Consider the following 23,005-nt stretch of genomic DNA (forward strand, 5'->3'; position numbering starts at 1 on the left):
GAAGATAATCCACTCCAAAGCTTCGTATATTTTCCGTTACGTCTCTCGATCCGGCCGCATTGAGTGTGGAGCGTTGTGGTCCAGGGGATAGGTCGTCGGGTCGTGGGTTCGAATCCCAGCCATGGCGTAATTATGTTCGGCACTAGACCCAGGTAAGGTGAATGGGTACCCGGCAGGATTTATTCCTTGTATGCTTTATCGCCTATTAATATGGCGGCTCAGCTACAGCCGGGGTAATAATATAAAATCAAGTATCAAAGCGCAGTTGAGTAACTGCGCTATATAAATGGAAATATTATTGATCTGCTACAATCATGACAATGAGCCGCAATTTTGGAGAAAAGCCGGCTGCAAAGCGCTGACAGTCGGACCATCGCACAGTGGGCCAGAATGAACCCAAAGTGCGACAAATCCTTTATTCACATATTTGTACGATTAAATTTGGTAGATAGGGGTAATTTCACCCGTAGAATTCAATAAAAGTATTTCAAATTATTGATAACGTCGTTAAACTACTGTTTTCTGATTGGCTATTAACATTTGAGAAGAAATTACATGTTTCTAATTTACAATAATTTTCAAATTTTCAGAAACTAGTTTTAGAGAAATTTCAGCAATAAGAAAGCATATTAGCAAACAGCAAACACATAAACAGGCAAACAAACAAAAAAGTCTGTGCTCGGGGTACAAACAATTCAATTTGTGACTTGAGTATCGCTTAAAGAGGGCGCCCTACCATGAATCCGGAATTGTAAAATTCAAAGTGAAATTGTAAAAAAAATGCAAAGGGGTATTTTCATTCCCTGGGTACAATGATTAACCACACCTACATGAATTAAAATGGATTGATTCCAGTAGTGGGCAGTGAAATTTTTAAAATAATTATCCCAATGATAAATAATAGAGGCCGGATCCTCGGCAGGTAAATCGGTACAATTAATGCCTACCTAATTCATCAAGAACAGCGTATACAAAGTTATTCCGAAACAGAGTCTCTCTCTGCTATCTCACCAACCATTATGTCTTTGGTGAGAGGATCTTTTAGCATACTTTGAACATCAGGAGGAAGAGGCTGTGCTTGTTGTACTCTTAAACAATTTGCTACTAATCACAATATCACTTGTTACCATTAGTCTGTGGAATACATATAAAGTCAATAAGAGTCATAAACCAAGCAATCCTTGAAAATGATTTTAACAATAATTTATAGCAAATTTAAAATGAGCCAAGAGATAAACGAATTCATACGTGTATGCGAAGTTACAAACCCTTCATTTTTTTCTTTTTTTGGGGGGGATACTAATAATGATAATGCAACTTATACATGTATAGATCCCACGTATCTGTCCTTTACACATTTTCATATTTTGGCAGAAAACTGAGTGAGACCAATCACATCCCTAGTCATGTGTGTTATAGCGATATACAGTAGGACTTGCTATATGATAGTGATATACAGTTTGACTTGGTTTATGAACAACAAAACAAATTAATAATCTTACCCGGGAATCTTACCTTAAGCATTAATCTTCTCAGAATGACAGCATATCAGATATGCAACACGGAATGGAACAGTTTGACATTAAATGAAGTTGCTTTACATGTATTACTAAAAAGAACCAGACACTTGAGCCAGACATCCCCCCCCCCCCTCCTTCTCTCTCCCACCACGCGACGGTGAGTTTCACAGAGATACGGTCTTATACGGTCCCGAAGGGAGCGGGGAGTTTGTTTAATGTCACCCGCAACGTTCGGCACGCGCATAATGGGACACTAATTTGGAACGATTTTTGTGATAAATACGGCGAACATGCGGTTGGAAAATTGGTTATATCTCAAAAAAACGCGCGTATATGCAGCTAAATTTTGTATCATTGTAAAGCATGGACTATAACAAGGACCGTCATGGTACTTATAGCGCAGCAGTCGGCAGCAATTTGTAAAAGAAATGCTCATGAAAAAAAAATTGCTAAAACCCCCATTGTCAAATGGTTTCGTCCAAAACTACCTCTGAAGAGATCATCATTTCATCTTGAAAATTTTGATCGCTTAAAACAATCATTCATCAATAAGTACTGTAAATTAGAAATAAACTAAGCAATCCGTTTTGTTAAAACAGTAAAATACCTAAAACGTGTCATTTTCACATGGTAGCCGTAAAGGGTCATTTTCCGGTAATATTGAATAAAATGGGCAACTAATAATCAATTTCATGAAGAAATATTGTATGGAGACATCCTACAGGTTCTTATCTTTGCTTAGAACATGAAAAAAAACAAAATTTGTTTCATGACCGAAAACCAGTTTTGGCGCGCTTTTGCTCCCTCCTGACCCACTGTGCATCGCCCCTGCGCTAGCGCACCCGCGGCGCCCGTGCCGCCGGGATAGCTGCATGCACGTATGCCTGTTCTATAGGGATGCATCCGCACTCACACGCTGGCGACCCGTTCCAAGGACTCCCGTTTTCACAAACATTTGTAGTTCCGTAGCCCGTTCCGAGGACCCTCGTTTTTACAATAAGCCCGCTCCAAGGCCCCTGTTTTTTGTTTCACCCGCGGCACTATCTTTTCGAGTACCCCCCCCCCCCCCGAGGAGTTAAGCCTATACTTTATTTGTTCCTAGTTTATTCCAGTATTATCTTTACTATGTTTGTCATGATGTATATTTCATGTATGTTATTTATTTATATGGACGTCTGCATGTGCAGCTGTGTCTGGAATAAAGTTTTCAATCGAATTGATTGAATTGAATAATGAGTGAAGTCTTAAAATGATTTAAAAAACAACATTTTCCCCACTCTATGCAGAAAATTGCAACGTTGATCCAGTACCCTTTTCAGATTATGAAATGGGTGGTACCGTTGACCATGGTGCCAGTATCAATGTACGATGTAACACTGGGTACTCGACAGGTTTGCCTCCGTATATCGGACTTTGTCTTAATGGTACTCTGTCTCTTGAACTTCCTACATGCAATGGTAAGATATTTAACCAACTTGTAGATCGATGAAAATCTGTTCATGTGGAACGTATCTTTAAATTTGAGTAAATCCCACAAAAAGTGCATGTCACCAGCTATCCAATGTCATAATTAGATGGATTATATTTCATGGATGTGCCCCCTAACGGTAATTACTAAATAAAAGGTGTGTTTCATTGGATCAACATTTACTGATTTTGCATATTTGCGTATGTATGCGCCCCTTCACAAGTTATAGGCACAGGAAGCAGGAGGAGGGGGGGGGGGTAAACGAGTTTTCTCCTGTCCCCATGTGCCCACCAGAAGTACAAAAATGTATATACAATGACAAAATATAAAATCACTGCATTTTTATTGTAAAAAAAATGTCCATTTCGTAACTGGAAAAGTAAATTAAGTTATATTCATAAGTAAATTGATTGTATATACGGTAGCCCCGCTTCTCTAAACGACTGTCCACCGTAACACTTTATTTTCCTTTGTCCAAAGTTTACTTATATATATATATATACACTGTATATATGTATATATATATATATATATATATATATATATATATATATATATATATATATACATATATATATATTGCAAGTAAACTTTGGACAAAGGAAAATAAAGTGTAATGGAGGACACTTTATTGGTTTCCATAATACGTAATTGTTTTCCTCCAATATGATATATTTTTTTTATTTGGCAGCCATTTCAAAAGTTTTTTGGACGCACTGTATATATATATATATATATATATATTTATATATATATATATAAAAATATATATACAGTGCGTCCAAAAAAAATATACACTTTTGAAATGGCTGCCAAATAAAAAAATAAATATCATATTGGGGGAAACAATTACGTATTATGGAAGCCAATAAAGTCAACTTTCAAATGACACACACAAAAAAAACTCCCTCAATCATGCTTGACATGCTTGAGCGAGCACTGCCCACTGAAACAGAGGGTATGAAAGATAGACCGGGCGGGAATTCACTTTCCAATTTCTGTCAGTTTTTGAGAGGCAAATCCTTTGGAACTTGCAAAGTTAAATGCGCTGTGATGAATTAATGATCAGCCGTGACCAGTTTGGTTGTTTAAGCAAGTTTCATAAGTTATTATATTGAAGTTTAATGCATGAGTGAACACAAATTACACCTTTTTGGGGGCAGCATTTCAACATTATCATGTGGATCTCAGCAATGTGTTCATGGGACTCGGGAGAATAAGGGGTGAGATGGGATTTAATCTGGAGAAGTAGGTTGATGGAATAAAGGTCAACAGAACATTAAGCCCCCCCCCTCCCTCCCTCCCCCCTCCCCTCATTTTGAGTGACTGATTGCTATTGTCATGTATGTATTATTATTTTGTATGTATGTATTATTTTTTTTGTTTCTTTGTTTTTGATGATGATCCTTATATGTCAGGATTTTATATCAATAAACTTTTGAATTTGAATTTGTATGCGTGAAGTCCAGAGCAGAATGTTGATTTAATGGTAAATTCTGAATTGGGGCATCAGCTTTTTCCTATCAATCATAAATCAACAATTTATCAGTAAATCAACTATTTCAATGTGCATTGTGATCAATCAAACATTCAGTTTTTCAATAAATTATTTCATAAATCATCATAATCAGTCAATTTCTTGGTAATCATTCAATGAAAAAAATGATCAGCCACCGATCACTTCAGTGGCATTTAATATTTGTATAGGTTACATTCCAGGAAGTAAGACAGAGAGAGAGGGGGGGGGGGGCTGGGCAATGGAGGGGGTACATATGACTTTTAATTTGTAAAAGGACAAAACAAAAAGGAATGCCCTTTGAACCAAGTCATACCATATCTCACTCTCTTGCTTGGAACTGCTAACATCACATTACTCTGACACTCACGAACACACTGCTTTGGTCCACAAGATGAATATGCTACACTAAAATTTCAATTCCTGTTCACTCATGCTTTAATTTTTAATTTCAATTTTCAATTAAAAACTTATTCCATTTATTGGTTTAGCATAACACCCTTAGCTTTGCAAGTTCCAAGTAACTTAGCACTCAAAAAACTGTAAGGCTAATTCCTGCCGAGCCTAGCCGAGTTTAGTCTCGCAGGAGGAGAGAAGTGTGGGGGGTAGAGATGGAGCGAGGGGTTGCTAAATGTTCTGTTGACCTTTATCCCAACGTACTTCGCTAACTTAAGTCCTATCTTACCTCCTAATCTCCTGACTCTCATGAACACATTGCTGAGATTCACATGATAAAGTCTAAATGCTGCATTAAAAAATTGGAATTCATGATCAATCGTGCATAAAATTTAAATTTCTATGTCGCATGAAATTTTCTCAAACAACAAACTGATCACAATTGATCATTAATTCATCACAAAACCCTCAACTTTGCAAGTTTCAAACGAAAAACCTGAGAGAATTTGGAAGGCTTATTCCAGCCCAGTCTAATTTTCATACCCTTTGTTTCAGTGGGCAGTGCTCGCTCAAGCATGAAAAGTTGTCCAACGTCTTGGTGTCATTTGAAAGTTGGCTTTATTTTCTTTCTATTTGTATAAGTCTTCTCCCCAAAGTGATACATTTTTTATTTGGCAGCCATTTCAAAAATGTAAAGTTTTTTGGGGACGCACTGTATATAGGCCTATAAACAGTGCGTCCCACAAAAAACGACACCGATGGTTAGCGCTAATTTATCATAACTTAATCATAAAACAATATACAAATAACCCACCAATGTAAAGCTTAGAAGGTTTTTTTTTTAAACATACACGAATGTTTTGTTTTAAACATACACGATTTTTCATCCACGCATGAGCAAGTAAAGAAATTGAAGAAACGATTGCAAAAAGTGTATTTGCGGGGATATCAAAATAATTATCAAAAAGAAAATCACATGCCTGAAAGTTAAATATTTTACCGGTTTCCCACCGAAGCTATCGCACAGTTAACAAAATAATTGTTGCATGGCTGCTCGTCAACAGAACGGAATGTCGAGTAAGTCTAAAACCTCTTCTGTTTATATCATAAAATTATCGGAATTCAAGTTTTATTTCAAATAAGTAGAACTTTTTATTCTCGACAGTTTTCTGTAATTGAGGTATTAAATCAAAGAACAGATATTGAATTTTTTTAATGTGATTTTCTTTTTGAAACTCAGATGAACCCGCCAAGTGACATTTTGGTTTCCTATCTTCATATTTTTTTGCTTACTTATGCATGAATAATGAATTATCTAAGTTATCTTATTTGAAAATGGGGACCATAAGCTTTAGAATGATAGGTCATTTGTCTATTGTATTTGCGATTAAGGCATGACAAATCAATTATAAATCTCGGTTTTGGCTTTTTGTGGGACGCACTGTATATTTTCTTTAAATGTTTCATTCATAAGAAAGTCGTTTCTTAATTTTTTTTCAACGTAAGTAATGCAGATATAATTCTAAGTTGTTCATTCAATTTACGAGAGATCGACTTTTCAAACAATACGTGCGTTTTCTCTTCATATTAATCGTTTGATTTGAGATAACAAATGCAATTAGCATAATGGCCATCCTATAAATATGTTTCATCTGAATTTCTTTAACCATTTTCCCCATTTTATTCAGCAAATTGCAACGTTGATCCAGTACCCTTTTCAGATTATGAATCGGGTAATACCGTTAAGCATGGTGATTTCCTTGTAACATGTAACACTGGATACTCAACTGGCTTGTCTTCGTATAATGTTACACACCTAACTTGTGATAATGGTACTCTACCTTCTGCTCTTCCTATATGTTATGGTAAGAAACTATTACTAACTACCTACTTTACTTTGAAACATATTCCAACTTGTGTTTAGGAGATGCCATAATGGAAGCATTAGTTTTTTTATTAAGATTAAAAGAATCTTAAATGTTACAAATAATCAAAATATATCCTTCTAACTTTATTCTTTTCCTGACAAATTCATAAAGCATCAAGCTTTTATTAACTGTCTCCTTGGTAGCAGATAATATTTAACAATGACCTAAAGATTCAAAGCTTGGACACATGCATACACAATGATTGAGTACTTACATTGTAAAGGTAACACATTTAATACAATTTCATTTATTTCCCTATTCAATTAAAAAACACACATAATCCTCAAATCACAAACAAGAATATATATATATTGTGACAGAATCGCTCGGCGGGGCGGGTTGTTCCGGTCTGCCGGCAGCTCGCTCTTGTCAGGATGCATGCCGCCGGCGGGTGTTTCGCCACGTCGATTTCCTAACTTTAAGTCGTGGATCCGTTTGGCAGAGATATACTGCCGCAGTTGACACTTACACAAGCCTTGTTCCTCCCAGTACCACCACCAGGCAACCTCCAGACGGCTATACACTTTGTTATCAGCTCCAACAGCTCACCCGACCATATGCATCTGATTCCTGTAGTTAAGCTCCTACGACCATATGCATCTGATTCCTGTAGTTAAGCTCTCTCGACCATAGGTATGGGTCTCTGTAATTAAACTCCTACGACCATACCCATGGAATCTGTTAATTTCCTCCGTCGTCTGCTTACGACCAGCTACTACGTCTGTTCAGTACAGCAACCACGTCTGCTCCCTACTGCAACCACGTCTGAATTCCTTACTGCAACTACGTCTGTTCAGTACGCGACCACGTCTGATACCGTACTGCAACAACGTCTGTTCAGCACTGCAACCACGTCTGTTCAGTACCACGACCACGTCTGAGTACGTACTGCAACCACTGACATCTGTTCAGTACTGCAACCACGTCTGTTCAGTACCACGACCACGTCTGAGTCAGTACTGCAACCACTGACATCTGTTCAGTACTGCAACCACGTCTGTTCAGTACCACGACCACGTCTGAGTCCGTACTGCAACCACTGACATCTGTTCAGTACTGCAACCAAGCACGTCTGATTCCGTACTACAGCCACGTCTGTTCAGTACCGCAACCTCGTCTGTTACCGTACTGCAAGCGGGAACATCTGTTCAGTACCGGAAACTACGTCTGGTTTTTCGACCATATGTATGGGTCCTTCTGCAGTCAGGCTCCCACGACCATACCCATTGGCTCTGCTCTACTTGTAGTTTTCCCCGTTGTCTGCTCCGGACCTCCGACCGTCTGCTTCCAGACCAGCAACCATCCGCTTCAGACCAACCCGTCTGCTCCGGACCACCAGCCATCTGCTCCAGACTCCGAACCGTCCGCCTCCAGACCAACCAGACTACTAAAAGAGCAAGCCCTGGTATAGTCTCTTGCTGGCGTGCAAAAGACCCAACATGCGACGTAATCTAACCACAGTCGTCGCCTAAGATTCAAGGTTTCCCCGTGGAAAGACATGCGAATGATCATATAAATCATTTCGATAGCATCCATCAACTTTATTTATTGGATAGCGAATCCAAATCGATGTGCATACCTTACGTGTAATGCACCCCGTGGGCGCCATAGTTCAATAGACCATTGGCCAAGCCTAATGATTTTACCAACTTTCTGTACTTATTCATTAATTATACAATATCTGTTATAGTTAACCTCTGTTACAATCTTAGAACAGCTATAACTTTGGTCTCCAAAACCGGATATGCATGAATGACATATAAAATTAAAGCATTTATTTAGATCAAGCTAGTGATAACGAATTTAACCAGTTAAAGATCTCCAGGAAATTGTTATTCCAGAAAAACGGTTCAAAACATGCATGTGATATCGCCAGCTACGACAAAATCATTATAAATCAACCAAATATAATTTTCTAACACGAAATAAAACCCATTTCGTGACAATATATATATATATAAATGTGTGAAGTTATACATGTACTGCAGTTTTGGCAACTCTTTTTATTTGAATATTGTGTGAAAGAAATGGATGAAGAGAACAATGGTAGGCGTAGCATATATCAAACTTCCCAAGAGCTATCTACCCTTAGAAAAAAATTGGTGATGCTGAAAAAATGTCTCTGCCGGGAATCAAACCCGGGCTCCCAGCTTTGAACGCCAGTGCCTTAAGCACTAGACCACAGAAACGGGTTAGTGGCTAGGGCGACCCCGATCCGACTGACCGTCAGATAGATTTTCTACACCATACCAATCATAATTTCCTTTGTCTGGTGAAGGTGGTTTTGAACAATGACAAGCCGCCATGCCTCAGCTGGATCAAAGATATTGCTTTGATACAGTACACGTATGGGAGAAAGTATACAAATGTGCGAAGCTTTGAACGCCGGTGCCTTAACCACTAGACCACAGAGATGGGTTAGTGGCTAGGGCGACCCCGATCCGACTGACCGTCAGATAGACAGATTTTCAACACCATACCAATTATAATTTTGTTTGTCGGGTGAAGGTGGGTTTTGATCAATGACAAGCCGCCATGCCTCAGCTGGATCTCTCCATCAATTTCCTTCACACAATATTTAAATAAAAGAGTTGCCAAAGCTGTAGTACATGTATAACTTCACACATTTGTATACTTTCTCCCATACGTGTACTGTACCAAAGCAATAGCTTTGATCCAGCTGAGGCATGGCGGCTTGGCATTGTTCAAAACCCACCTTTACCCAGCTACCATTGTTCTCTTCATCCATTTCTTTCACACAATATATATATATATATGAAGAGTTTAGTTGCAAAAAGAGTAAGTCCACTTTTTACCATTCCGAGAAAAACCATGTTTTTTAATATCACTTAATGCAATATTCTTGTGAGAAACTTAATTGTCATGATGTACTACCTTATAATGTGAACATAAAATTGGGTATAAAAGAAATCTACCTGTCCTCAATTTTTTTTCTATATATTCTTTTAAAAATTATCATCGTGGACCTAACCCCTTTTGCAACTAAACTGAAATGAATCTGATCTATTTTGATTAATAAAGTGATTTTTCTTTGCCACTTTTATTCACGTTTTCATGGGAATTTCAAATTTTTGTTGTTTTCATCAGAATGACTAAAAATTTAGAGGTTTTGGGACATAATACAAGAAAAAATTATAAACAATGGACCTAACCCCTTTTGACAAATTAGCTCTACAGAACAGTTTGTTTTCAAAAGGGTTAGGTCCACTCCAAGAAAATCATTTTTTTTTTTCATTTGGCAATATTCTTATGGGAAACTAAATTCTTATGAAACCTTTCCATGAGAACATAAAATTGGGTATAAAAGAAATCTACCTGTCTTCATATTTTTTAAAATATTCTTTTCCAAAAAAATGCTGTGTGGCCTTTACCCCTTTTTTTTGCCATTTTTGATCACTTTTTAATGATAATTTTAACTTTTCTTTGGTATCGTCCTATAGACATGATAGAGCTACTAAAAATATATACATTGATACAAAAAAAATCTAATTTGATGAAAAATGGACCTAACCCCTTTTGCAAGTGAGCTCTTCATATATATATATATATATATATATATATATATATAATATATATATATATATATATTTATGTATATATACATATACATATATATATATATATATATATATAATATATTATACAGTGCGTAATAGAAGAGATCCTGTAAAATTATATTTTTGTAATAATCTGAAGACTTTTCCACATTTTAACATTAGCACAGTTCCATTTAAGAAAATGACGATATAACTGTTTAGCTAGTAAATTGATTGAAGATATCTTTTACCTTTCTTAACTAAATTCCTTCCCCTAAACACTTCGAAGAGTGCATTGCGGCCCACCCCATTCCCCCACACACCGAGGCCATCGTGACGACATTTGCTTTACACTAAGCTGTGATTTACAATTACATGGCTTAGGCTTGATTTTTATTATGTTAATTATTGTCAAGCTTGGGAAAAGTGTGGAGAAACAATTATTTAATGAAAAATGAAATGTAAACCCTCTTTAAATGATATAAAGTCAGTGGAAAAATGCTGGAGATGTCTGAAAGAAACTTTTGTTCAGATTCGGTTTTGTCCTCAGATCCACCTGGCACAAAAAGGGTAAAGGTTGTGCTTACCCAAGTGTTGAAATTTCAATCTGGGTGGTGATATTGTCACAAAATGCTTGAATGTATCCATTTGATTTCAATTGACTAAAGGTGCAAGTGAAATGTATGATAAATGTTTCACAGGGGAAGTTTGATTTCGCCCTTTCCCCTTGACAAAGCGTGAAAACGAGCATTTCTGCGCAAACAGATTGCTACGAGCTTTACAAAAATGGACAGTGCTCACTCAAGTGTAACATTCTGTCAAAAGTTTTACTTTGATTGGATAGATGAGATCCAAAGCCAAGATTATATGTGAAAAAAAATTACCCACATGTTGTATATTCTTTAATCCCCGGGGCTTTTTCAAAGTTTACACTTTGAAAGAACCCTGGGAATTAAAATATATACAACATGTGGGTAATTTTTTCACGTATAATATTGGGTTTGGGTCTCGTCTATCCAATGAAAGTAAAAGTTTTGACAGAATGTTACACTTGAGTGAGCTCTGTCTATTTTTTGTAAAGCTCGCAGAAATGCTCGTTTTCACGCTGTATCAAGGGGAAAGGGCGATATCAAACTTACTCTGCGAAACATTTCTCATACATTTTCCTTGCACTTTCAGTCAATTTAGATCAAACGGATACATTCAAGCATTTTGTAGCAATTTTGCCACCCAAATTGAAATTTCAGCACGTAGTAAACAATACCCTTTTTGTGGCAGCTGGATCTGAGGACATAACTGAATAAGAACAAAAGTTTATATCAGACATCTTCAGCATTTTTTCACTACACTACGTTTTTATCATTTAAAGTGGGTTTACAATTCATTTTTCATTTAATACTTGTTTCTCCACACTTTTTCAAAGCTTGGCAATGATTAACAAAATGAAAATCGAGCCTTAGCCATTACATGTAAATCACAGGTCAGTGTAAAGCAAATATCATCACGATGGCTTTGGTGTGTGGGGGAGTGGGGTGGGCGCAATGCACTCTTCGAAGTGTTTTGGGCAAGGAAACAAGTTTAAAAGGGTAAAAGATATCTTCAAATAAATTTTACTAGGTAAATTCTACATGTTTTTCATGATTAAGGTCAACTTTTGTTCGCATAACAATTTCAAGGTTCTGCGCAAATCATTTTTCACCAACTTTTCAAAAGTAAGTGGTGCTCACTCAAGCGGAAATATTTCTCGACAGTTTTATCGTCATTTACTTAAATGGATCTGTACCAATGTTAAAATGTGGAAAAGTCTTCAGAATATGATAAATGTATAATTTTACAGGGTTTTTTTCTAAGTGTAAACTTTTTTTTGATACGCACTGTATAGGTAAGCAAGTGGGTAGTGATATACTGCAATATCTAATAGTGCTCGACTGTGTAGGAGCTGAGTATAAATAATGTATTGGTTGGATGTTTAACTTAAGCTGGTCGTACAGACTGTTTCACCCGAAGGATCATCAGCGACTGTCGCTGATGATCCTTCGGGTGAAACAGTCTGTACGACCAGCTTAAGTTAAGCATCCAACCAATAAATTATCTATCTATCTATATATATATCTATATATATATATATATATATATATATATATATATATATATATATATATATATATATATATATATATATTGTCACCAAATGAGTTTTTTTTTTCGTGTTAGGAAATTATCTTTGGTTGATTTATAATGTTTTTGTCGTAGCTGGCGATATTACAAGCATGTTTCTAATAGTAATAACGACGTAGATAAGACATTGAAAGTTATGCATGTTTTGAACCTTTTTTGTGGAATAACAATTTCCTGGAGATGCTTAACTGATTACTATGGTTAACACTAGCTTGATCTAAATGAAAGCTTTAATTTGATATGTCATTCATGCATATCCGGTTTTGGAGACCAAAGTTATAGCTGTTCTAAGATTGTAACAGAGGTTAATTATAACAGATTTCGTATAATTAATGCATAAGTACAGTAAGTTGTTTTCTCGTGAGGCTTTGCCGATGATCTGTTGAAATACGGAGCCTACGGGGTGCATTGCAAGTAAAGTATGCAGATCGATTTGGATTCGCTATCCAATAAATAGAGTTGGTGGATGCGATCGAAATGATTGATATGATCGTTCGCATGTCTTTCCACGGGGGGAACCTAGAATCCTAGGCGACGACTGTGGTTAGATTTTATTGTATGTTTGGTCTTTTGCACGCCAGCAAGAGACTATACCAGGTCTTGCTCTTTTGGTAGTCTGGTTGGTCTGGAAGCGGACGGTTCGGAGTCTGAAGCAGACGGCTGGTGGTCCGGAGCAGACGGGTTGGTCTGAAGCGGATGGTTGCTGGTCTGGAAGCAGACGGTCGGAGGTCCGGAGCAGACAACGGGGAAAACTACAAGTAGAGCAGAGCCAATGGGTGTGGTCGTGGGAGCCTGACTGCAGAAGGACCCATACATATGGTCGAAGAACCAGACGTCATTCCGGTACTGAACAGAGGTCACTGGTTGCAGTACGGTAACAGACGAGGTTGCAGTACGGAATCAGACGTGGTCGCGTACTGAACAGACGTGGTTGCACTACGATAATTTAGACGTGGTTGCAGTACGGAGCAGACCTGGTTGCTGTACTGAACAGACGTAGTAGCTGGTCGTAAAGCAGACGACGGATGAAATTACCAGAGTCCATGGGAATGGTCGTGGGAGCTTGACTACAGAGAAACCCATACCTATGGTCGTAAAAGATTAACTACAGGAATCAGATGCATATGGTCGTAGGAGCTTAATTACAGGAATCAGATGCATATGGTCGGGTGAGCTGTTGGAGCTGACAACAAAGAGTGTAGCCGTCTGGAGGTTGCCTGGTGGTGATACTGACAGGACCAAGGCGTGTGCAAGTGTCAACTGCGGCAGTATATCTCTGCCAAACGGATCCACAACTAAAAATTTGGAAATCGACGTGGCGAAACACCCGCCGGCGGCAGGCATCCTGACAAGAGCGAGCTTTCGGCGGACCGAACCACCCGCCCAGCCGAGCGATTCCATCACAATATATATATATATATATATATATGTGTGTGTGTGTGTGTGTGTGTATTTATACATAACAAACAGTTAACATTGAAAATGAAAGAAAGTGAGAAAGCTATATTACATACATGTAAAGACTACATAACACATTGAAATATGGAGGAAACACCAAAAGCCACGAGGGCTTATCGAGGGTATTCCCATACAGTTGACAAAACATATAAAACTCTTTTAATAAAGAGATGTCAAAGCCAAAGATAGAGAGAGAAGAGAGGAGGAGAAAAGACAGTTAAGAAATGAAAGGAGATTGGATACACTGCAAAAAATCTGGTGTTGATTTAGCACCAGCCCGGAAGATATTTATGTCCACACCAGAGAATTATTAAACCATACCAGTTTTGTTTTGGTCTAGTATTAAAACAGCATCGGTTTTATTCCAAATTGTTGTTTTTTCAATACATGCATTTCTCAGATGTGGACATATATAGATTCCGGGCTGGTGTTAAATCAACACCGGAGTTTTCGCAGTGTAGCAGACAGAATGAGAGACTGAAAAAATGTATGTTTCTCAATATTGTATTAATATTATAATTATCATTATAGTATTTGTATTTTATTTTAAATGATGAAAAAGTTGGAGATGATTGTAAATACATTTGCAAAGTAGGATACATAATCTTGTGTAATATTTTTGACATATCTATTATATAGGAGGCCTTCGTACTGACTTGGATACTCGTGACGCTCTAGTCAGTATATTTATTTCGAGAAATGTTCTCGAATGTTAGTGTGTGATGAACTTCAATTTTATAATTCATGACACCCTTTCTCACTGGCATTCTCTTATTCTCTTAAATCTTTTTAGGCAGTTGCAACGTTCAGGCGATACCCTTTTCAGACGTTTTCGATGGTCGGACAATCGACCATGGGAAAAATTTCAAAGTAACATGCATAACTGGCTACTCTACGGGTGTATCAACGTCTCCTGAGTACATTTGTGATAATGGTACCCTTACTCCTGCTACACTTCCAGCATGTTACAGTAAGAACCTGTTACATTCAAAATTTCGTCGATTTAAAATCAATCGAGACCGGCTGTCTAAACCTACGAGGAAAAAAACAGAGCAGCATTTTTTTTTCTTGCTGGATTCCACTTTCCGCTATATTTTTACTGGTTTTCAATAATTTGTTTGACTGGGCCAGTTGATTCTTAACTAGACCATTAAAAATCAACCGCATGGAAACCAGTTCCATCAGATTTATACTGTAGCGATAAAAGGAAACTTATGTAATGTAAATTTTTAGTCTAATTTTGTTTTGTTAAAGACACTCTTTTTTTTCTCTTGCCGCCGATTGGAATACGTCACAAAGCATATAAAAAAAACTATCACTTATTTACCCCCCCTAAATATTCCGGTTACTATTTCATTTATTGAATACTTATGAATGGCCTGGAAATACTTGTATTCATGAAAAATATTCTAAGTCATGTTGGATTGTTTTAATATGTTTTTATAATGCATTTTTATCCAAAAGCTCTAATTCGCTCAATCTTAGTTAACAAGTTTCCCATGTGCAAATTAGCGTGTGTGTGTGTGTGTGTGTATTTGAGTTTTGTCAGACATGTATCAATCAGATTTGATTATTTACGTCTGGGACCGACCTTTAACGTCACCATCCGAAAGACGTGACCAGGGTTTGAACCTTCAACCTCTGCGTCAATTTGTAACTTCCCCACGAAGCTTGGATTACAGGCGCACGCCACAACACCCAGTTACACTGTATGACCACCTTATTTCTCCGAGTTCTTTGCTGAACCCATCATCACTCCATGCTTAAGATCTCAACCTGGAGTCTACCACGGGTACTTGTTGAGCTTGGCGGACCACGACGTGGGGCCAACCCGTAGACCAGAATTTATCCGCAGCCCATAGCCTAACGTTAGGCTGTGACTCATAGCTATTGTTTATTAATAAAGAAATAGAAGCGATGCCAATGGGTATATAACAAAATTGATCCACATTTGTTTTCATTTCTTTTCAGCATTTCCCAAAACGTTTAAATCTAGATCTACATCCAACCATTAATAGATCAAGTAAAGTCTACAGGTAACTTAGATCTAGATCTAACTTCATATGTCTTGTCTAACTAATAGAGCGGATAAACCGAACAATTGTGCAGTTATGACTAAAGCATGGAAGTTTCACAAGTATTGGTCTATGCCGTTAGATTTATTTTAAAGATGGGAGGTAAATTTATGAATGCCATTCTCGGCCTTTGCCATGGCAACGGATTGATTTCTCCAATATAACAAACATTCCCATGTAAATGGTAAATAAACATGATATAGATGAAGAAAATAATAATTTTCAGGCTTCAAGTTGAATACCTATGAAGATTATAAATATTCAAGATTGCTAGGAAAGTTCCAATTGGTCCTTTGCCATGGCAACGGCTTGTTTTCCCCCAGAAAAATAAAAAAATGATTTAAAAAAGTTGTAGAATATGATTTATCGGGGTCCGACCACTTGACCGAAGACCCGCGAGACCGACTTTTTTTTCTTTCATTATGTGCCGAGTGGTTTAAGGCGCCTCGTTGCAGCGGGTTATGCCTGTTATCAGAGGGAGAAGGGGCAGAGCCAAATACTTCCCGATAACTCCAGTCTAGAATTAGTGATACAGCTAGGATTTCAGTTTAAGGGCGGTAGTGAGCACGGGACGCGTGCTCCGGGGGGGGGGTGCAAGGAGGGGGAGTGTCCCCTGCAAGAAGCGTGGAAGCTCCGACATTTCTGTGAATCGTTCCTTGCCTGCTCCCGCTCATCTTAATACGTCCTCTGCCTATTTCCGGGGGGGGGTAGAGTCAAAATATTTCCAGGTAAAAAAAAGAAGAAAAAGGGGGGGGGCGCGGGGACGTGATCAAGAAAATAAAAAGGTATAGGAAAACGTAAGACGAGCGAGAGCAGACGAGGAATAGTTCAAGGGATTGTCACGTACAGCTTCTCCCTCCATGCATCCCCCGGAACGCGTTTTGCGCGCTTTGTAAAATAAGGATTTTGAAATGCTTCGTAAAATTTAAGCTATATTTTTTCAGTTTGGCATATTGTATCACTCATCAAAATGACTGGTAATTCAAAATCTTACCCAGACTTGCTGGTAAGTTCGGTAGAAGTTTGTACAGCAATAGTCAATGTAAAGGATAAGCATTCATAGCCTTACTGAATTTCAACAGTTCTATTAGTTTTTAGGATTTTAATATCGCAAACATTATGGAGAGTGAGCAAAACGATGCTAACAGGCGTTGCTAACAAGGTTGCTAGGCGCGAAAATCCGATTTCGCTCTGCCCACTTTTTACCCCGAGTTGGAGGAATTAACGTAAGGGGGCGATCGCAAGAATCCAGAGATAACACATCTCTCCCGGGATCTCGCCATGTTGATATGTAACTTTTTAAAAGTCGACTTGGCAAAATAACGTATCTCGCCATGTTGACGTATAACTTTTGTATAAGTCGACTTGGCGATATACCATATCTCGCCATGTTGACTTGGCAAGATAATGTATTTCGCCATGTCGACATAACTAGGTTATTAAGTTGACTTAGCAAGATAAAAGTATCTCGCCACCTCGTCAAGTAAATGGCACTTTAAAGGCTCCGTAGATATCCACAAACATCAGGGGCTGCGGAACGATTTTCAAAGTGGGAGGGGTGATTTTTTACGATTTTGTACACGGTTTTAGAAAAAAAACCTTAACCCATTTCTGCGGCCCCTGATTCTGGCTCAGTTTTTCCTATCCGTCAGATCGGCCATCTAGCTAAAGCCAAGTCCTAGTCTAACGTTAGTTCTAAAATACCGAAATTATCTGGTCCAGTATCAAGCCATGTACATTTCACGGGTCTTGCCTTGTGAATTATCAAGGTGCAAAGCTCTATGTCGCAGCTACTATTTTCATTATATAATTTTATGGCAAGTTCCCCCAAGTCTGCACAGCCCCCCCCCCCCCCCCCCCCCTCTGCGCACACGCGCATCTGTGCGATTCTAGTAAAAGAAGATACGCAACGACGAACACGAACCTTACACATGCAATACATAGAAATATATTCATTAAAGAATCCGACTCAAAATAGCTGAAAAATAATACATTTTGGGCATTCCATGTGACGGCCTCGAAATGCAGCCTTTCTCATACAAATTCTCAAATTGTGTGTGTGCAAAATGATTTGGTGCGAAGACATGGGGTAACATTTTTTTTCAATCTGAAAATGAATGCCCGAGGTTTTTTCGAAGAAAATCCTTTATTTCTTTTATTTTAATGAGATATTTGGTACACTTACTCGTAATAAAATAAGAAACATTATCTGAAAGATTTTGAGAAAAAAAAATATGTTAAATCTTAACTCAAATTGTTAGGTGCGCAGACTTGGGACCACAATCAATCACAAATATGTGCTAGCCAATGCATGCAGATGCCAGCCAACCATATCTTACATCCGCACCGACCAGGCCGGGCCCCGGCGCAGTGGTCCTAGAGTCGGTTAGTCTAATAATCGTAAGTCACTTTTGAACCAAACTTTGACTGTGTCTTCACTAGGAGAACTGCATGTTATTTTGATCAGAGGTCACATGGTATGGTCGAATGTAATTTTGAGGTCAACGTTAAAGTTTACGTGCAAGACTCTTATGACAAATGTTATTCCATTCCAGGTATTTTACAATGACCTTTGATCCAATTCTGTTGCGTGCCCTCGCAAATCACGATATTTCTGGTTTTACAAGTGGGCGAGACACAACATCGCTTATGCTTTGTTTACCTCAGGAAAAAATCACCAGTCGTTCTTAAAGCCGCTCTTACTTGCGATCAGCTTTATGAAACGGCCCGAGGTTCATGCAAATTATTTATCAGTTAAATTGTTTTTCATCAAATTGGTGTATACCTTGTTTCCGCTATAGATTCAACACACTTATATCTCAATCGAATGACTAGAAATTCTAACCCTGGATTTTACCATATCCTAAATCTAACTCTAGACATAACATAAAACCCTAACCTTATAACCCAACAACTTATATCAAATAAAGCCCAGAATAATTTGTCGCAGGTGCAGATGTAGTGTCACCCTCTAAACAAAACTAGTAGCGTCGGGGCGAAATCTTTTCGTGATAAATTTGTGGTGCGAAAATTTGACCGAGATAAGCTTTCATCAGGTTGCGCTTTAATTTGATCCAAATTTCTCTATTTTTCCCAATCTCTTTTACTCTTCAGAAAAATGCTTCGTTGCAGTTCCTTTCTCAGATTATGCAGCGAATGTTTCTGTACACCATGAAGAAATTTTCAACGTAACATGTAGCAGTGGTTACTCTACTGGTGTATCCTTGTTTACAGAGCTTAGTTGTAATGATGGAACATTATCTCCCGCCGAGCTTCCTACCTGCTATGGTAAGGTCATTGCACTTTATAGTGAAAGTTTGAAATGTACCCAGTAAGGCCAGGTCCCCTTCATTATAGTGGATCCTTTTATTTAAATAGACAGTTCGTGATACCTTCAAGTCTAGTTTTGAATTGTGAATGACAAGGTCATGTCACTTTATTGTCAAGTTTTGAGATGTGTAAGTTCAGGTATTGTCACGTTTAAGTCAAATTGTGACATGTTTACGGTAAGGATTGTATTAAAGTTTTAAAAGTAGATGGTAAATAAGGTCATGTACTCTGTAGTCATTTTTTAAGGTAGACGGTAAAGTTCATGTTACCTTATATCTAAGATTTGAAATGTATGTGGTGATTATTTAACGTTATAGTCATGTTTTGACAAATAGACGGTAATTTCCTGTCAGTCTATAATCAAGTTTTGAAAAGCAGACGGTAAGGTCCTGCCACTTTATAATCAAGTTTTGAAAAGTATTCCAGTTAGATAAGGCATGCAGTACTTTAATTGTCAAGTTTCGGAAAGTAGACTTTAAAATTCTGTGCCGGTGTAGCGGCAGATCCGGTGCTAGGCAGAGACGGTGCTAGGCAGAGACGGTTCTAAACACTGCCGATGGATCGTGTTCCAACTCCGGCGGATTTGGCAAATATCGTTCTTGATATCGTTTCTCGTTATGCTTGCACACGGAACTCATTTCCTTTAAAATTATATAGGACCTACCATTTCTGTCTCACCTGCGTAGCAGAATGAGATTATAGGCACCGCTTTTCCGACGGCGGAGACGGTGTCGGCGTCAACATCAAATCTTAACCGAAGGTTAAGGTTTTGAAATGACAGCATAACTTAAAAAGTATATAGACTTAAATCATGAAACTTGGCCATAAGGTTAAGCAAGTAATCCTAAACATCCTGCCTTAGTTTCAGGTCACATGACCGAGGTAAAATGTCATTTAGGGTCAATGAACTTAGACAATGTTGGGAATTAACATCAAAATCTTAACCTAAGGTTAAGTTTTTGAAATTTCATCAAAACTTAGAAAAGATCTAGACCTAGCTCATGAAACTTGAACATAAGATTAATCAACTATTACTAAATATCCTGCTTGAGTTCACGTCACATGATCAAGGTCAAGTGTCATTTAGGGTCAATGAACTTTGGCCGAATTCTGTTGAATTTCCATCATAACTTCAAAAGTTCATGGATCTGATTCATGAGATTTGGACATAATAGTAATCAAGTATCACTGAACATCCTGCGCGAGTTTTCAGGTCACATGATTAAAGGTCAAAGGTAATGGAATTGGACCATGTTGGTGGTATTTGTTGAATTACCATCATATCTGTAATTATTTTGGTCTAGTTCATTAAAACTTGGGCATAAGAGTTATCACGTATCACTGAACATCTCATCTGAGTTTCAGGTCACATGACGAAAGTCAAAGGTCATTTAAGGTGATTGAATTTTGGCCATTTTAGAGGTAATTATTAGATGGCTGTCATAACTTTCAAAGTCTATAAATATAGTGGATAAAATGTGGAAATGTTGATTTAGTGGTAATAAAGTATCACTGACAAGTTTTAGGTCACATGATCCAGGTCAAATATCAATGAACATAGTATTGTATCATTATATGAATGGTGTTTGTTTGAATTAGTTATTTTATAGTAGTTTTCAAAGTCAGCACTGCTGCTACATTGAATCACGTGATGCAGGTGAGACCGCCAGAGACGATTCACTTTTTTGTGGGACGCACTTTATATGCATATGTTTATTATATATTGTGAAAAAATCGCTGGCGGAGAGGGGTGGTTGTAGTCCGCCAGCAGCTCGCTCTTGTCAGGATGTCTACCGCCGGCGGGTGCTTTACAACGTTGACTTCCAAACTTTAGTCGCAGATCCGTTTGGCAGAGAAATACTGCCGCAGATGACACTTCGACAAGCCTCGATCCTGCCAGTACCACCACCAGGTAACCTCCAGACGGCTACACTCTTAATGTCAGCTCCAGCAACTAACCCTACCATATGCATATAGCTTGTGTACTTAAGCTCTCTAGACCATATGCATCTGATTCCTGTAGTTTAAGATCTCTCGACAATTGGCATGGGTTCCTCTGTAGTCAAGCTCCCATGGACTCTGCTCTACATTTAATTTCCTCCGTCGTCTGCTCTAGACTACCGTATGTCTGCTTCAGACCAGTAACCACTTCTGCTCCGTACCACGACCACGTCTGAGTCCCTACTGCAACCACTAACATCTGTTCGCATCTAGCTTTGTTCATTGGATAGCGAGTCCAAACCAATCTGCATACTTCACGTGCAATGCACCCAACGGGCGCCGTAATTCAACAGATTATCGGCAAAGCCCCACATTTTACTAACTAAACGTACTTGTACATTAATTATACTATTTCAGATTTAAGTTACTGTTACTTCTGGCACAATGTTATATCAGCATTAACTTTGCTCTCCGAAATCGGATAGGCATGGACGATATATCAAATTAAAGCAATTATTTTGCTTCAGCTAGTGATAGCCAAATAAATCAGTTACAATTCTTCAGAAAATAATCATTCCACAAAAACAGTACGAAACATGCAAAACTTTCATGTTCGTATATACGTCATAATTAGTATAGAAGCATGCATGGAATATCGCCGGCTACGGTAAAAATGTTATAAATCAACCAAAAGTAAATTTCTAAACACGAAATAAAACACATTTCGTGACAATAGCCTCCTTTCGCAAACCTCTACAACGCGACATTAGAGTCCGGTAACACAAAAGTTAACAATTAATCAAAGACTGGATTTTCTAGATTGATTGTATATCATAGTCAATACAATCGAACCTAGAAAACTGTTCTACAATCACTGCTAAGCTTTGTGTTAAAGACCATATAGATCTTGCTTTTCGTTTGCAAAATTCTTTCATAGTCATGCCATGCCTTTTGCCTGCCTGGGCTCGCGGCGGGACTGTACTATCATGACTATTTTGACTCTAGTTGGCTGGAGACATGCGAAATGTAGATTGTGACATGGATAATCGAGTTCATATTGAGTGAGGAAAAGCTTACTGAATTCAGATTTAGAAATAAATCATTATAGTCCATCGAATCGATGCTGTATCTAATGTGGATTATTGGTGGATCACTGGCAATTGATTCTATGGGTCAGATAACCTCTCCAGCTGAACCATTTCGCATGCGCTGATATGTACACAGCATATGCAATAGGCTTATTCGTCTGAAACTCCCCCAACTTTACGTCCCCCCCCCCCCCCCCTTCCCTGCTCCTCCTACACAAACGATATTCCTCTAGCACACAATAAATATGGGCATTACGTATTACTTTCCCCCGAAATGGATGATTAGATTCAAATTTTCGGGGGAATAACTTCCATTGACGAGTGGATACCACGGGGGTTTCGAAAAGCACCCTAAACAAGGAAAGCAAGTCTTTTCCAGATTATGAAAATGCAAAAAAGAAACCGGGATTTTGTGGCAACTCTCTTGTAAATAATTAACATTTAAAGAAATGAAAATGAGAAAAATAGATGCGTAGCTTCACTGAAGGTCTCACAGTGCTGTCATGTACATGTATGTATAATCTCCTCAAAAAAATTTGGAAATCTGAAT

At 38.1% G+C, this 23,005-nt stretch overlaps 1 protein-coding gene across 1 annotated transcript in view; it reads left to right on the plus strand.

Annotated features, from left to right (window-relative positions):
* LOC121421302 (fibrillin-2-like) overlaps positions 1 to 23,005 on the plus strand; it is a 75,046-nt gene that overhangs the window by 38,251 nt on the left and 13,790 nt on the right. Inside the window, exon 4 of the mRNA XM_041615978.1 lies at positions 19,211 to 19,384. Within this exon, the coding sequence (XP_041471912.1) occupies positions 19,211 to 19,384 (174 nt within the window). The remainder of the gene's footprint in view (positions 1 to 19,210; positions 19,385 to 23,005) is intronic.

This window comes from Lytechinus variegatus, chromosome 9 (assembly GCF_018143015.1).
Source record: "Lytechinus variegatus isolate NC3 chromosome 9, Lvar_3.0, whole genome shotgun sequence".
NCBI lineage: Eukaryota > Metazoa > Echinodermata > Echinoidea > Temnopleuroida > Toxopneustidae > Lytechinus > Lytechinus variegatus.